We start from the raw sequence: 17,688 nt of genomic DNA, 5'->3' as shown, positions 1-17,688 counted from the left end.
GCACTTAAGGCTGCGTTTATTCTCTAACGTTAACGTTACCGCTTGCTGCTTCTTTTTGTACTAGCGGACTCCTGTTGTGTCATCATCTATTCTACGGGAACCATTCAGGGACTGGGGGTCGGAACAGTAGTTAAATGCAGACTCCTGATTGGTGGCCCATTTTCTGGGCAAACTTAAATCGTTCTGGGCGGCTGGAAGTCCAAACTTTATCATGAATATTGCCCCCCCCCCCTTCCAACTGGCAGAGCAAGTAATAGCCTAACACACACAGCCTGAGCCTGACGTTAGCCTATGCTCCACACCATTGACTCACTATCGTGGCAACTCGTCCTGTCTTGATCTATGAAGCTGTCTCGAGTAGCTAGGAGTTTGGAGATGTCCCAGTCCACCTGGAGAATAAAGGTGTTTTCCTGCGCGAAAATTGCACACCTATTTGCATCAAATTGCAGATCTGTTCAAATCTCTCATCACGCTAAAACACGTCTGAAAACACATAGGCCTAGAGCATATCAAAACAGGTGAGTTTGAGGTAAGAGTTTTTCTTGGCTAGTAGCATAGAATGTTGTGAGTTTAAAATGCAGCCAGCCATCCAACCAATGCCAACAGTCATCAACAATTTCCATCCCTGTTTATGTATATGTCTGGTGCGCTTTCCCTGCTTTTAAAATAATATTTTTGTGTGATGAATATAAAAAGATGGTCTACTTTTATTTCAATCTCTAATTGTAATCTCAATCTGCGCTGCTGTGATAACAATATTATAGCCTAGTATACTACTGTTCGCTTTATTATTTATTTATGCAGCCCTATGGTGTCCATACTTTTGGACTTAGCTACAAGATCTACCGAGTTTCTGATTGATTTTGATCACCCCTCTACTTTACCATGGTACAAAATGGTACAAAATAGATTGTATAAAACGAGTTGTAGCAGATACAAGCCTAAACAATGATGAATCAGCCCACACATGATTAAATCATTAAAATACCTACTCAGCTAAACTGCAGTACAAAACTGTCACATTTGTAATCTACTACTTTGATTTTTGATCATTGACGTATTGACTTATTTTGATTTTTGACGACTCCACAAAATTCCTAGTCTATTGTTCAATGATTACAGATCCGATTTCAGAATATTAGCATATTCCCGATTAAACTGTAGCCTACAATATATTTGAGGGGTTATTTTACAAAAACATCTGCTTGTAGGCCTATTAGCTATCCTAAATCATGCTTGCCCATGGGATCTGTGTTGAGGTTTAAAATAGTAGGCCTATTCATCTGTTGATGGTTACAGAGTGACAACATGCGGGACATGGACAGACAGTTGGCGTAGGCTATTCGTAAAAACATTCACACACCCTAATATTTAGGCTATTCACAAGCACAAACTCCTGCGTCAGGACTGCTGACATAAACCCATTTTATACGTCTTGTCATATTCAAGTCTCGTCATGTGGGAGCTATAATGTGGAAATGGATGAATGACTTAAAATGAACTTGATTATTAGGACTAGCCTATATATTGGAACATTTGGACTGAATTAGATTGAATAGAAAATATTATTCAACCAGGCCAGGTCCAGCCTGGCTTATGTGCATGGCTGGCTTGTTTCTGTTCAGCACTGGTAAGACGGAAGCTAGTCATGCCACTGAAATAGCTGTGAATTGAAATTACATGAAATAATGTCTGATAAATTAAGATAGGTCTTGACGCCTGGACACATCAGTTCCAATGCTAATCCAGCACAATAAAAGCGGCATAGCCAGTTAGCTCATGAGCTCACAACAACTAGCAGCAGCTTCCATATCATTAATGGTAGTGGTCAGTGGCTAAAGCAGTTACACTGATGATTCCTGTAACGTTAGCTATTTTGCTGCAATTGGTTCAATTTCTGTTTCTGGACAAAGGTAAGGGATAAACCCAGATAACACAAGGCTAGCGGACCTACAGCGGGTCCCCGATGGACGAGCTGGCGGACCTCCGGCAGAATACGCTGGCGGGTTCCTGGCCATTTGCACATCGAATGGCAAGCGGACCTCTGGCGTATTATTAGCCTTAGGGACAGCGGTCCGCTAGTAATCCGAAATGCTCCCGCTATTGCTCCACCACCATTCCACCGGTAGTTTATTGTCTATATCCTAGGCCTATTGGCACTAGGCTTATGGATTTCTATTGCTAAATTAACTTACTCTGAACATTTTTTGGATAACCATTCTTTTCATAGTCCCCCAATTACTAAACATTTACCTGGTAAATACATGCAAAGTATAGCCTAATATATAATGGGTAATTACTGAGACTCCTATACTGTAGGTTAAATTTCAAAACAGGAATATTTCAAATGTTCAATTACTGCACATTAATTCAATAACTGACATAGCACCACCAGGTAACCACATTTTTACATAACTTCTATAACATCCTGTGACAAACACAAATGACAAATCACAATGCTCATATTTATTAAAATGCTTTGAATTATATTAATTATAATCCACTCAGGAATCTGGGAGTGGGACCGAGAACAGGAGGAGCAGAAAACAAAACACAGAGTTGCATACACAGAGAAACATAACAGTAAGCACAAGTCTAGTATATCACTGGGACTTGTAATTGGTCACTTAATTGGTCACCCAGTTTCTGCAATCAGTTTGACACAGTTAATTCATCTGCAAAACAGACTGTACATTTTCTTAAAAAAAAAAAAAAACGTTTTGTTCCCATGGGATCTCTCCTGTCCGTCTGAAAAAAGGGGGCAGAAAGGAGAGGAAGAAAGGTTGTGGCTAAAGTTAGGATTCAAACAGGTTCGTCCTCAACCGGGGATCAAACCCCTGATCTCCCGCATGGGAGTCGGACGCTTTATCCACTATACTACTGAGGAACTTTGAAGTGGGGGATGTCATAGTGTATTTATTTTGATGTGCTGGGACTACTGCCTCTTGTGGTGGCAACAGAGAAATGCAGGTCAACAACGGAACGGAGGGAGGGAGGGAGGGAATGACAATCCAACAAATGCTATCTTTAGTGCGCTATCTTACAGCCATGCACAAAAACACAAACACATAAAACACAATGTGTTTTATTACCCATCAAGTAGAGCCAATTGACTGTTCCATCACCCCCTCTAGTAAACCTGAGAGTGTGAATCTGATTGGTCAGGGAGAGTGCTCAGCTGCAGACAGGACCAGCTATCTAGGACACCAGGTGAGAGGAGTGGCATATCTTGACAATTATGACTTAGATTAGCATCCTGAGGATCCTCTACAGCAGGGCTATTCAGCTCAGGCCCTGCTGTTAGTGATATCATTCAATTCACTTGTAATAGTTTAATTTGTAATAGATGTAGTGATATGTTGAATTTTGACTTGATTTGTATGTATTTTGTTCTTTCAGAGCAGTGATGCTGTGTGGCCATCTCATGTTAATTCCACTGAGGGTGTCCTTCCACAGCGTGTGCTGGACTTGCTGAGTGTGATCACGCCACCGATATCAGCGCATGTAAACAGAATTTACCATGATGGCAATGTACTAGTTTACATAGGTGAGTACAGTATAGGTAGTAAGGTTGTAGAGAAGTATAGTCACTGCAAAGAATGTAACATCTTGACCACATCTTGATCAACGGTACACATTTCTGACAAACAGTACACAAATCTCAACCTCGGAGAAAAGGGCCTGGCACAGGTTGATCTCATCACAGCCCTGGAAAATCATTTTTGAAAAAACATTACCTCAGTTATACACAGAGATGGCTTGGGGGGGAGCCATTTACTAGTAGTATGAAGGTTCGGAGTGAGTGCAACAGAGTAGTGTGTGACAGGAAGATGTGCCAAGAGGCACTCATCTACATGCTCAAGTTATTGTTACGCATCAGAATCCATCACATCCTGTGAAAGGAAAACCGCCGTATATCTCAGCCAAACCAGAAGAGAAACAGAACGTTTCTCAAAATCAGTAATCAATAAAACAAACATGTAGCTTTGTTGAAAATTGTTATTGTTCATTAAATTTACATGTAATGCAAATTTGCCTTTGGCATTCTGGCAACACAGTATAAAAACAGACAATAATGTTTACAATTATTATTATTATTATACATTGTAATTGTTTTGTTGATTTGTGTAAACTCGTCATCACTGTAAATGAGGGAAACCTCAGTGCTTCACGAGTATAAATAAAGGTTTGAAATGAAATAAAGTGCATAAAAACAGAAAATTAATCTATACAGTGTTCTTGGGCTTTGGGGTGGGGGGTTATTGTACCCTAGTATGTCCCTGTTTAGAATGGCCACAGCAGAGGGCAAAAATTATTTCTTGCATCCCTTCTTCCTGGCTAGTGGGACCTTGAGTCTTCTGCCTGATGGCAACAGTTGGAATGATGGGGGTGGGTGGGTTCATTATAGATCTGGGTTGTTTTTTTGGTTATAGGCCGATTGTATAGATTCTGGAGTTGCAATTGATTGTCTCCGGTGATCTTTACCACCTGAGTCAGCTTGTTCCTGTGACTAACTGAGAGGTTCCCATACCAGGAGACAATATTGAAAGTGAGAACACTCAGTGAGTGACCTGTGAGAGACATGCTGCCTTGCCTTTTAATAGATGTAGTCTGCGTTGGTCTGAAAGGTGAGTTTATTGTTCCCAGGTATGATGATTGTTATTATGATTGTTATTATTATGATTGTTATGATTATTATGATTATATTATTATTATGATGGTATTATGATTGTTCCCAGGTATTTAAAGCGAGTGGCCTGTTCTACTTCTTGCCCCTTCATGATAGCAGGCTTGAAAGCAGGCCCAATGTTGCTCCCATCCTACCTCCCAGACACAGCTACTTGGTATTACTGAAGATGGCTAGTCTAGTCAAGTTATAGCTTGTATGTAAATATGAACATTGATGAAATAGAAGTGTACGTATGTAATTGTGTACGAACATAGATTTCAATAAGAAACAAGAATTGCAGTGGAAATTAAATTGTGAAAAAAAGAAAAACCTTGTGTCAAGTTTTACCTTTTGTAAACCTGTGTGCATGTAGCTGCATCAGTCTTATAGAATGAGTAACTAGTGACTAGTATTTTGTGCAGATTTAATTGTATATTTCCATGAAGATAACATTAAAAAAAAAAAATATAATAGTGGGAATTCCTGATATGATTTATTTAGTAAACACAAGTGTCAAAATACAAAATTCAGTGCATGACACTGACAGCGCAGCACAGGCTGCGCAATCAACTTGACAGTCCAAAATGGCGGCCCGGACCAGCGGCTGGTCGTATTGGTTCCATAGCAGAATCAATAGGAGTGTCCCATCTTGGCATTCCATACTCTTTGATTATAGTGCTCATCCTCTCAACTCTATTTACAATTCATATGGTAAATGGTTAATTACCATTCACAATTCATGTAGGGATAGCTTCGATTTTCTCATTATGCCACCGACTAAGACAACTGCTTTCTGATCATTCAAATTCCATTCCTCCCACTCAAAATGAGAGTTCATCTCCATTTCGTTGCCAATACTGTCCATTTCTGAAACCTCACTACAGCTGCAGCTCCCTCTTCATGTCAAGCCCAAACATGCTGGGAGGTGTGGGGCCCAACAGGGGGAAATGTCCATGTTGGGACACGATACAACACGTCTCAGGATAAGAAGAAAATGGAGCCATCAGCTTTCCAACCATATAAACAAGCATTCAAGATGGAAAGTGTAGCATTTATTTAAATGGTCATTTATACAGGGTAAAGAAGGGGCAAAATAGAAGTTGATAGAGTACTTTATTTAAAAAGTTTTATATTATAAAATGTAAAAAGTCAGCTAAACCAGGGCATTTGAACAGCAAAGACACATTTCCAGAGTTGCACTTCCAAGTTACCTCCACTTTCACATCTTTCCATCACAGACCAGTACATAATTCTGCTATCAACTACAATACGTCCCATCAGAGAAGTGCAAATCTGGCAACACGAAGTTCTCATGTGTGTGGTTGGTAGCCGTTGTTTTGCCTTGTTTAACATGAGGGTTTAGAGAGCCAAGACATGCAACACGATGATCTAGCCAAGGGGGAAGCAGGGGGGTGCCGAGAGGGTGCAAACTAGAATACGACCAGGGCGTGAGTGGCTGTCTTAATCGTCCTTGTCCTTGGCGCCATGTTTTAGGATGCGTGTGAACTCCACATAGTTGAAGTTGCTCTTCTTGTCGATGGGCGCCTCCCTGAAGAGCTCATCCACCTCCTCATCTGTGAAGCGGTCGCCCATGGTGGTCAGCAGCTCCCTGAGGTAGTCCTCTTGAATGGAACCTAAGAGGAGATGAGAACACGGGTCAGAGCCTGAGTTATAACTTCCCCAAAGCAATGCAGGTCAGTTATGCACAGTTGCTCCTTCACTGAGAATTACTTTCAGCTTATATACATGGATGCATGGGATCTATGTATGCATTATTCCAAAAAGAGCAGGAGAAGCTAATCCCACCATCCCAGCAGAGGTAAAGAGAGGAGGAATGTCATGCAACTGCCATACCTGTGCCCTCCTCATCGAAGCAGGCAAAAGCATTTCTGATGACGTCCTCAGGGTCTGTGCCGTTGAGCTTCTCTCCAAACATGGTGAGGAACATGGTGAAGTTGATGGGCCCAGGGGCTTCAGTCATCATGGCCTCCAGGTAATCATCAGTCGGATTTTTCCCTGAGTGACACAATCAGTTAGCATTTATAAACAGAGCAGTATGCATTTCGTTGTTGTTGACAGAAACCCGACTTCAGTCATATTGATATATCTGATTTATGTTAATGAATAAGCACTCAGGACAAGTAATACAACATGTAGGGTAGGGCTGCTCGATTAATCAGATTTTATCTAGATTAAGATTTGGGCTGTCAACGATCATTAAAACAAAATAATCGCCATAAAACGATTTAGCACAAATCAAGCGCACCCTACACTGCAGAGCTATACTGTGCTTGACCCCTCCCCCACCCCCCAAAGCCCCAAAACAAACACTTTAGTTCAAAGCTAGACAAGTTGTCAAGCGAGGCGCACGCATGCTCCTCTCGAACAAAACACGACAAGAAGATTATGGCAGCAGAAAGAGAGGTGGACAAGAGAGCTAAAACAACGTCAGTGGTGTGGAAACACTATGGGTTCGCGGAGACAGATTTGGACCAAGTTGACACGGTGTGTAAAATTTGCTACGCAGTCGTAGCTGCCCCTCAAAGTAGCCCTTCTCAGTCCCGTTGTCGCATTCCGCTTGCTCATGCCAGACAGTCCTTTGCCGGTCCATTCACTTTGCCGTCAATATAAATCGGTGTCGGCCTATTTAGGAGAGGCGCTCATATTTACAAGTGTCAGATAAACATGAAACTTCACTTACCTAAGCAAAAGGGTCTATTTGAACTAGGGATGTGCACGGTTAACCGAGTACTCGAGTACCCGAGTAGGCGATCTGCTAGTCGGAAAATAAACACTACTCGGTTAATCTAAAGGCTATACAATATGGCATGTTTGGCCGTGAAAGCGCGCATTTCTGAGCGCCTGTGCCCTTTTTCAATTGTTACCAAAGAGCCATTTACTAGTAGTATGAAGGTTCGGAGTGAGTGCAACAGAGTAGTGTGTGACAGGAAGATGTGCCAAGAGGCACTCATCTACATGCTGAAGTTATTGTTACGCATCAGAATCCATCACATCCTGTGAAAGGAAAACCGCCGTATATCTCAGCCAAACCAGAAGAGAAACAGAACGTTTCTCAAAATCAGTAATCAATAAAACAAACATGTAGCTTTGTTGACATTTTTTATTGTTCATTAAATTTACATGTAATGCAAATTTGCCTTTGGCATTCTGGCAACACAGTATAAAAACAGACAATAATGTTTACAATTATTATTATTATACATTGTATTTGTTTTGTTGATTTGTGTAAACTCGTCATCACTGTAAATGAGGGAAACCTCAGTGCTTCACGAGTATAAATAAAGGTTTGAAATGAAATAAAGTGCATAAAAACAGAAAATTAATTAAGCGCTGTATACGGAGCGCTCAGGCTTTTTGAAAACATTGCAATCTCAACTTTTCAGTAAGGCGCTGCCAACGTCACTGCGGCTCTTTCAGGCAACCAATGATCAGATATTAGATAGGGCATGACTCGTCAGCTGTCTGGGGATCCAGGGGGACCCCCCTGCCTGGCTATTAAACGGAATATCTGAAAGTGCACCGATCGTAAAAATAATAAATGCAGCCAGCTTTCAGGGGTAGTGATGACTGATTACTAGTTGATTACTGTCTAGCCAGCTAACTGGTTACGTTTTAAAAGCTATATTTATTTTCATGGACACAGTTCTTGGGTGCAAAGTTACGTGGACACGAAAACTAGCAATAATTAGCCCATGGGCTTGCTAATGCTAGCTGTCCATGGTTCGGTTTTCCATACTGTTAAGCATTTTCGGATCAAACTACACCGTGGTTTTGCATAGTGTTAAAGCATTTTATGGATCGAGCCTCGGACTTTCAAACCTGTTACAGCGTAGGTAGCCTATGAGAGAACTATAGACTTAAGCCTATATACAGTATATGCCACTTCATTTGTTTTGTTTTGACAATTAAACGCTGGTACCGGGTCTCTGATTTTGTTTATCTGCATACTGTGCATAGTAGGCAGTGGTGTGAGTGGACTTTGTACTCTGGCTCCACGCAGCACTCCCATCATTTTGCGGTAGGCTAATCATGTTGGTAATGAGGTGGTGCTGAAAAAGACAGCGAGTACCAGCACAGGTCCATGCGCGTATAGCCTACTCCTATAGTTTTCCAGCCTGCTATAAAGAAATATTGAATGAATAGGCCTGTTGTTCAATAAATCTATTTAGTTTTGCATGGACATTTCTCTAATGAAGGCTTGACGCCGAAACATCCATTATTGTCCAATAAATTGGAAATAGGCAGTGAGTGCCGCGGTGCTTTTTAGATAACGCTAAAAATTAATTCACTTGTTATCCGGCATCGGCAGTAAAGGCTTGGTTTAATACTTAATTTTGATTAGTAAATTAGAGGTCTGGTTGCATATTGTAGGCTTAGAGTTTTCAGAGTAGCCTAACGATAGGCTTAATAAGCTATGAGCTGGGCAGTGCATCCACATTAAAAGGCTGCGTTTTTCGATTCCGATAGCTTCATGAAAACCTGTGGGTTATTCAATCCGATGATAAGTAATGCATCCAACCACACATCAGCTTTTAAATATGTTTATTTGCAAGGGCATGGACGAGACATGAAAGCACCGCCACGGTAATAACGGCGGAAAAAAACGTATTCCCCTCCGAGGGGGCCGGGGTTAAATGCGCTCTGTCTGGACGGTATCTTTTTTTGAGTAATCTTTTTTTTTTGAGTAATCGGTTACTCGCGTAGGATCAGGTTAGGTTACTCGGTTTTAAAATTAGTCGAAATTCCCATCCCTAATTTGAACAAATGCTGGGTTTTGAAGCGCTACCATTAAATAACTTATTTAGACGCGTTCTGTCCTAGTGAAATTATTTTTCCAAGGTAGTCTTCTGTGGTGGTGGTGGTGCTTTGAAGCTTCTTTATTTATCAGTTTTGGCACTTTTATTAATTTATTTATCAAGGTCAAGGTTCACTATTTGTCTCCCCTGGGAGACATGTATCTAATCCAAAGAACATTGTTAAAAAGAAAAGCCACTGTCAACATTTAATAAATTAATTGTTAGCAAAGTCAATGTATAATTTGAAATTCAAAGAAAATGTTAAAACTTTTGATTAAAAAAAAAATTATATGAATAATCGTGATCTCAATATCAAACAAAATAATCGTGATTATGATTTTTGCCATAATCGAGCAGCCCTAATGTAGGGCAGGTCAGATCTGTGACCGCTCCTCCTGACTTCCAACATAGGTTACCAGCTGAGAGCCACACCTTTTAGCTAGAGGTAAAAAATATCACCATACATAATAAACCTCAAACCATCTGCAACACTGATTGGGTCTCCAAGTCACATCAACAACAAACACCACAGTAATAATCCTCCTACTGCGTTGATCAAAGGTAAGATAAACAAGAGACAAATTCAAAAGGTCATTTTACACAGAACCCTAACAGCCGGTCAAAATCTCACTGAGGAGATGCCACACCACACGAGCAGAAAACTAGGAATGTATTCAATAAATTAGCTGGTGGCGTTTTTGGGCAGGGCTGTACATTGCGACAAATAAATGTCTGCGATTAATTTATTTGCCCTGTAGCACGCATGCGACAGACAGCGTGCCGCTTGTATGTAACGTTAGCGTTTTTTTCCCCGTGTTGAAGCCGGGAGGACGAGTGAGGTGAAATGAAGTGAGAGCAGTTAGGTAGGCTAGCCTATAGCTTCCCCCTGACCAGTAAACTCTGTTCGGGCAAGTGCCTCATGCAGTTGTCTGATCGGACAAGTAAAAATAGCCTATAGTTGAAGTGTGATAAATATGTAATGTTATCTAAAAAATACAGTCTAGAAATACGACGTGGAGCTACACCCAGCTGCCTAGCCAGACTGCCCACACCATAAGCGCGAGTACCTACAGGTACAACATGCGAATCAGAGGCGCTGCCCTGACTGACTGATTGAGCGACCGTCTTTTTGGCTGGCTGAACCGAAAGTTTAACGACGCTACTGTAGCTTGCGTTAATGTTCCTCCAGCCACCTAAAGGTGCCAGTCAAAGCAACAGCAAATGCAATGAAATATCAGTTAAGCGTAGCCTAATCTAGCCTATTATTTATGTAAGCTATGTAAAAAAAAAGGCAGTGTTTGTGGTAGGAGAAGACAGGACCAGCACAGAGTGGAGGGACAGGTGAGAGAGGAGAAGAGAGAGAAGGAAGGGGACAGGGCAGCATGTCAGATTAGAAAGAGTGATGATTTAGAAGGAATGAGTATGCAGGTAAGCATCAATGGGCATCAAACATAACTTTTTTTTAATTAAATAAAACATTCTATTATTCTCACCCCATAACTCAAAATTAAAGAAAGCATATTTCATGTAGTCTAAACATGCTGTTTCAGTATACTTTTCAATTATATATGTCTCACGATTTTGTTATTTCCATTCTTTAAAAAAGTCACCAGAATACAGGAAACTAGGTCTCAAACTTTTTTGGGGTTAGGACACCCAGACCCCCGCTTTGGTATAGAAATCCTCCTTATTTAGGTTGTCTTCAGCTTGGCACCACCACACCAAGAGATCAATTCCACAGGAAACACTGGTTCCTTGTTCAGATCATAGAGAAAAACCCAAACAAACGAGTAAAGGAAAAAGATGTTGAAATTATTAATGAAAAGGAAGATAACCCAAATCATGAAGACACCGCAAAAGCTCAAAAGCCAGGAAAACGTAAAAGATGCTTGTCTGAAAACATGTTATTATTTCATATTGTATATTAACAACCGAGATAACTTTGGTGTAATTTGGAGGCCTGTAGAAGAAATTTAAAATCCAGCGCGAACCAAGTATGTAATGGCGGCAGACGGGGCACTGAGAATGCAGCTTCTAAAAAATCTATTTTCTGTGCGAAGCGGTTGTTTTCATCAATCTGTCTTTATGAATCGCTAGTTGTGCTTGCATAGAGCGAGGGCTAGTTGTGGTTTTTCACATGCCTCTGTAATATGATCTTTAGAAACGTCTTAAGAAACGAAATAGCTTCCCCACTTGCTCCAGCAGGCATGCGCACAGCGCGCAAACTGGCTATTCTCCGTCTGTAGGATACACTCGCGGCTCACATTCTCTACGCTACGATCGGCGTCCAACATATTCTATGTCATCTTCTATATCCTCAAAATCTGATAAATATTCAGGCATATTGCACACAATATTCCAGGCACCAACAAGCCGATCGTAGAGTAGAGAATGTGAGCCGCGACTGTAGCCTACAGACGTAACGGAGAATAGCCAGTCTGCGCGCTGTGCGTATGCGTGCTGGAGCAAGTGGGGAAGCTATTTTGTTTCTAAAGACGTTTCTAAAGATCATATTACAGAGCTGCAGTCTCAGTGCCCCGTCCGCCGCCATTACATGGATATACTTGGCTCGCGCTGGATTTTAAATTTCTTCTACAGGCCTCCGAATTACACCAAAGTTATCTCGGTGAGTCAAACGTCTTATAATATGCCGTAAATAATGTCCAGGTTGTCAAACGAGCATTCTCCTTTAAATACGTTAGCTCAGTTAGCACGGTAACTTAATGTACATATGGACAGCAGTGCATTTATATCTTCCTACACTCCCCAAAGAAGACCACTCAATTCGACTGGTCCACACAGACAGGTGTCTGTATGCTGTGCTGTTTCATAAGCAAAACACCCCCCATTTTTTTTTATGTTAATAGTGCTTTATTTATATTGCATTGATAAGTATGCTAACTAGACGCAGGGCAAACCATTGAATTTTGTCAGAACTAATTCAATGCCACAGAGCCAGAATGCCATTTAACAAAACGTATTGCCCTTTTGACATGTAGGCTACAGTAGCCTACATATTCATAATCATGTAAGATGAATTGTTTAAATATATGTTTTATCTAGTAAGAATAGTACTAGGCTATATAACACACATCTGTGCAAGTAGATAGTACATTAACAAAACGTATCACCCTTTTTACATGTAGCCTACATATTCATAATCATTAAAGATTAATTGTTTAAAATGTATACTTTAAATGTAGCCTGTTTAATCCAGTAGGAATAGTACTAGGCTAGGCAATATAGCACATCTTTGTTGCTTTCTTGCTACCAACTCACCGACCTCGTTTTCGCTCATTTTTTCACTACTTACTGCTGCAGGTACTCTTTTGACACTTGTCTTGACCTACTGCTATGTGTCTTCTCAGTGGAATTGCTACGCACAGCGCACTCAGCGGGAACGCATGTGATTGGTCAGACAGCATAAGCGCCTGTGATTCGTCCGTGTAGTCCTAGCACACTCAATTCAAAGCAAAATTTTTCAATCACATTAATTGCGGCCTTTAGCGATTAGTTAATTGTGGAGGTCATAATCACGATTTCAATTAATTCACGATTAATTGTGCAGCCCTAGGTAGCAGTGCCTTTATTTTAACCGAATACTCATATACTGTGAAACCGTGGTATTTTTGCCCAAGGTTATCATACCATCCAAATCTCATACCGGCACATGCCTATTACAGGAATTATCAATGTAACTGCTTTAGCCACCGAGAACTACCGTTAATGTTATGGAAGCTGCTGCTAGTTGTGAGCTCATGAGTTAACTGGCTATCACAGTCTTATTGTGCTGGATTAGCATTGGAAGCATTGTTACTGATGTGTCCAGGTGACCAGATCTTAATTTATCAGACGTTAGATTTAATGTCATTTCAATTCACAGCTATTTCAATGGCATGGCCAGCTGGTTCCGTCCTACTAACCAGTCCTGAAGAGAAACAAGCCAGCCCCAGCCGATAACCAGGCTGGACCTGGTCTAGTTTGGATGAACAAGAGATGGTTTTGTCTGTTTGTTGGTTTTGTTTCTTTATTTAGATTTCCATTAGCTACTGTATTTTAACAGGAGCTACTCTTCCTGGGGTCCCCATTAATCTGAATATTTCAAATACAAAATGTGCATCAATACACACACAACATCCATATTATTGGTTTAGATTTAAGAATGGTTGAGTTTTTTTATAGTCTCTTTTTTAAATGTATTATTTAACCTTTATTTAACCAGATAAAAACTTGTTGAGATTAAAGGAAATCTCTTTTTCAAGAATGACCTGGTCAAGAGGGCAGCACACAATAAAAAACACTTAGGCAGTATAGGAGTTTAGGGACAGAGACACTTCCCACTACTTTCAAGCTCCAAATCCTTTAGGATTTCCTAAAGGCATCATATGAGATCAGTTCAGGGAGTTTTTTTCCAATCAGAAGGGGCAGCATATTTAGCCTAAACGTTAGCGTAACATTAACCTAGCCTAGGCCTAGAAGTCTGAGTTACTCACCCAGTGAGGCCAGCATGTCGTGCAGGTCCTCTTTGTCAACAAACCCATCACGGTTCTGGTCGATCATGTTGAAAGCCTCCTTGAACTCCTGGATCTGAGACTGGTCAAACATGGCGAACACATTGGAGGTGGCGCGCTGGGGGCGCTTCTTGGTGGTCTTTCCCTTTGCCCTTTTGCTCGACATTTTGACGGTTTTGTGGTTGTTCTTTTAAACCTGTGAGGATAAGATGTATAAGACAAGTCAGAAACACACACACCCTACATTTGAAATTACATTCCTTCATGTAAGATATTCTAGACCAGGGGTGTCAAACTCAAATACACAGTGGGCCAAAATTTAAAACTTGAACAAAGTCGCGGGCCAACATTGAACAAATGAAAATTTTAATATGGACCCAAACAAGTTTTGCTTTAACATTGAATATGCACTTATCACTTTCGCTTTTGGTGCGCATCAATGGTGTGCACTAACATATGTGAATACACCCTCAGACACAAGTGTTGGTGCTCCATCTGCTCAGTAGAGAAGCTTGTAAAACCCTGACTGTCCTACAGCCAGGCAGACAGACAGACAGCCGGCATGCAGACAGACAGGCAGACAGACAGGCAGGCAGACAGGCCGGCAAGAAGGCAGACAGGATTGAATGAACAGGAACAGAGCAAACACAGCGGCCGGCTAGGTCAACACAGGTGTCTCTATCACAGTGAGACGTTACATAACGTAAAGCTTCTGTTTTCTGCCATTCTTTTCGCCATTTTTAAGAAGGGGTAACACGGTTACAGTTGTAGTATGAGATTGCTATGACTACTGTCACAGAAGAGAGGGCGTTTCTGGGTCCTGTCTTGATTGACGCGCCAAACCAACAGCAGAGCATTATGGGATTTGTAGTATTAGCGGTGAATGCGCTGTATAATACTGGCGGGCCAGCTCTAGTAGTCATTTGGTATTGCCTCGCGGGCCAAATATAATTACACTGCGGGCCAAATTTGGCCCGCGGGCCAGAGTTTGACACCCCTGTTCTAGACTAAGGAAAAATGTTTCACTTCTCAATTTTGGTGGTATATTTAAATTAATTGATGACAACTTAACATTCTTAAATGCACGTCATCACAGCCGCATTCAAAAGTCATAATAACATCTAAGGATATAAGGGCCTGTGAAAAACAACACAACAGGTAAACTAGATCATACAATCACCCAAAATAATATTTGACCCGTCATGTCCAGCCAGCGCCCTGGATGTGTCAGGCTAAATTAATTCTGAGGCAATGATTCCCCAGTGGGATGTCCCTCAATGTGCTATAAATAGAAATGCTCTGATGCGGCTTCCAAGGTTGTTCTAGTTGTTCCCTCCTCACCAGAGAGCAAAATCAACTGATGTGAGGAAAGATGCCCTTTTCAGGCAATCCTAGCAACCTCTACTAGGATTGCCTGAAATGGGCTCTGCTTCGCTCGGCTTTCTCCCCCCACACCCATCCTTCATTGATGTCAACTGGCAGAGCAAGTAATAGCCTAACTAAAACACTCAGCCTGCGCCTGACGTTAGCCTATGCTCCACACTATTGACTCACTATGGTGGCAACTCGTCCTGTCTTGATCTATAAAGCTTTTTCGAGTAGCTAGCTTAGCAGCAAAAGCGTGACGTACACAGAGCTGAACAGACTCAAATTGAATTTCGGAATATGAAATAATGCATTAAAAATAAAAAATAAAGGGAAAAATAAGAAAATATCGGTAACGTTTTGAGGCCTATCTGCGTTCATAGCTAGTCTAGCTATCTTGGCTTGCTACTGCTGCCATCTGTTAGTGCGACAAAGCTAGTAATTAGATAGTTAGCTTGCTAAATAGTTTTCAAATTAATGATGACAGTGACACACTTACACTGATATGTACAAAACAGCACGATACCAAGATTTTAGGCAGCAACCAGGACAGATTTGTAATCATAATAGCACAGCTAGCTAGCTAGCTAACGTTAGCTATCTAAACGCTAACGTTCGTAGTAATAAAATGTAACGTTATTACAAGCAATATGCTTTCTGGTGGATTTAGTCCAGCGATATAATAGCCTGCTGTTGACTTAAATAAACGTTTTAGGCAGCTACGAGCAAACAATTAGCTAGCTAGTGTAATAGATACTTTACCTGATAAGAAAAGGAGGAATAGCTTGCTAGCCCGTGCTGCGCTCTCTCTTAACCACCGCCCTAACTTCCTGATAATACTGTAGGTTCCGGACAGGAAATTCGGATCAAACCAACTGCAAGACATGGGGACTGTTGCTCATACTAAAGCATAATAATATTTGAAAGATAATGGCATGCATCATAAACGTGTTATATAGATGAATACAAACAACTGTATAAACTATTTGAGCAACAATACGAAATATGTTGTAATACTAATCATATAAATATAAATGGCAATTATAATATACCCCCACAGATTCAATGTTGGCCTAGCTTTCCCCAAAACGCCCCTTCCCTGTGAATCTATCGCAGAACCTTGCCTGCGTCTACATTCTTGAGTATGTCCTTTTAAGGAGAGAAGGAATATTTGCGTGATGTTTAATCATCCATAGGGAGGGAAAGTGAAAACCTACGCCCCTAGCGGTGGCGTTCCAACGGAAAATCAGTTTCAATGTAAACTCCCAAAGACCAGATTTTCTAATATTTACTACGAAACCAGCCATACGATAAGCAGCCAGGTAACTAACACATAAACGAACACATACGAAGTTATCAAAACAAAAACTTGTGATTGTTTTTACATTCATAATCTACCAATTGTGAGAATTTCAAACAGTATTTCGCCTTCTTTCAAATTATTGAAATTCCTTCGAAAAAGTCAATGGAATTTAAGAAAAATATTTTCATAATTCGGATTGTGATTGAAAATCAACTATGATCACCAGAATCAATAAAGTTTGTCTCCAAGTATTTCCCGTTTAAGGTATTCTACTAACTTTTCGGTGTCGACCAAGATACAATTTTTCAAAAGACATGTCTATGAGAAATCCCATTCATTCTCTCGGCATTAAGAACGCTATCACTAGGGGTCGATGAGATTACTTTCCCTCCCTATAGTAATCATTAGTACTGTTAGTATGACAGTAGTTAACCTACCGGCCATATCATTGAGTTGTCACAGTATTGTATTGCCCCGTCACACTCGAAAAAACAGTTCTTATGAAGACAAAGTTTCGAAGTTGTATTGAAATGTTAGATTATTCAATATTCAACAATATAGCAACATTCCATTTTGACTAATGTCGCTGGTATAGTTTATGGACCTAGTAGTACTTTATTGATCCCCGGGGGAAACTGCATGAAGGACAAACGTTGACGGTATGGATAATAATAGATGCTTCGGGTAGCGATGACGTGTCAACCCCCTTTGAGTCAGAGAACAGTTGGTATCGCATTGTTGCTTGGGGGTAAAACTTAATGCTGAAGATCCAAAGCAAGAGGTCAAGTGGAACACATGACTCACTGGTTAAATGGACCACATCAGTAATCCTGTGTCGCTGATCACACCTCTCAAAGGGGAACAAGACACAGCGTAAAGGCCTGCAGTGTGCTGCAGCTGTGAAATGGCTTTTTTCTTCTTCTTTTTTTAACACGCAGAGAGCCCTTGAAGTTAATCATGAAACCTTGGTGATGATTTTACAGTAGCATAGTTCATGAGGTATACAGATTTATGAACAGGCCA

At 40.9% G+C, this 17,688-nt stretch overlaps 1 protein-coding gene across 1 annotated transcript; it reads right to left on the bottom strand.

The window, feature by feature from the left end:
• Window positions 1-5,227: 5,227 nt before the first annotated feature.
• LOC311329636 (myosin regulatory light polypeptide 9) lies at window positions 5,228-16,182 on the bottom strand. Its single transcript, XM_084461523.1, has 4 exons — window positions 16,125-16,182; window positions 13,980-14,193; window positions 6,524-6,685; window positions 5,228-6,303 (listed from the first exon to the last, which is right to left on the bottom strand). Exons 2-4 carry the CDS (start codon window positions 14,161-14,163, stop codon window positions 6,131-6,133), a joined length of 519 nt encoding a protein of 172 aa, XP_084317649.1. The 5' UTR covers window positions 14,164-14,193; window positions 16,125-16,182; the 3' UTR covers window positions 5,228-6,130.
• Window positions 16,183-17,688: the final 1,506 nt, after the last annotated feature.

The sequence above is a fragment of the Borostomias antarcticus genome, assembly GCF_949987555.1.
Source record: "Borostomias antarcticus genome assembly, chromosome: 2".
NCBI classification, from domain to species: domain Eukaryota; kingdom Metazoa; phylum Chordata; class Actinopteri; order Stomiiformes; family Stomiidae; genus Borostomias; species Borostomias antarcticus.
This window is presented reverse-complemented; position numbering and strand designations above follow the sequence as displayed.

Coding starts and splice junctions, on each gene's coding strand:
- LOC311329636 (XM_084461523.1), bottom strand. CDS start 14,163: ATGTCGAGCAAAAGGGCAAAGGGAAAGACCACCAAGAAGCGCCCCCAG. Junction 6,686..13,979: donor CGACATGCTGGCCTCACTGG/GTGAGTAACTCA, acceptor TGTGTCACTCAG/GGAAAAATCCGACTGATGAT. Junction 6,304..6,523: donor CTTCGATGAGGAGGGCACAG/GTATGGCAGTTG, acceptor ATCTCCTCTTAG/GTTCCATTCAAGAGGACTAC.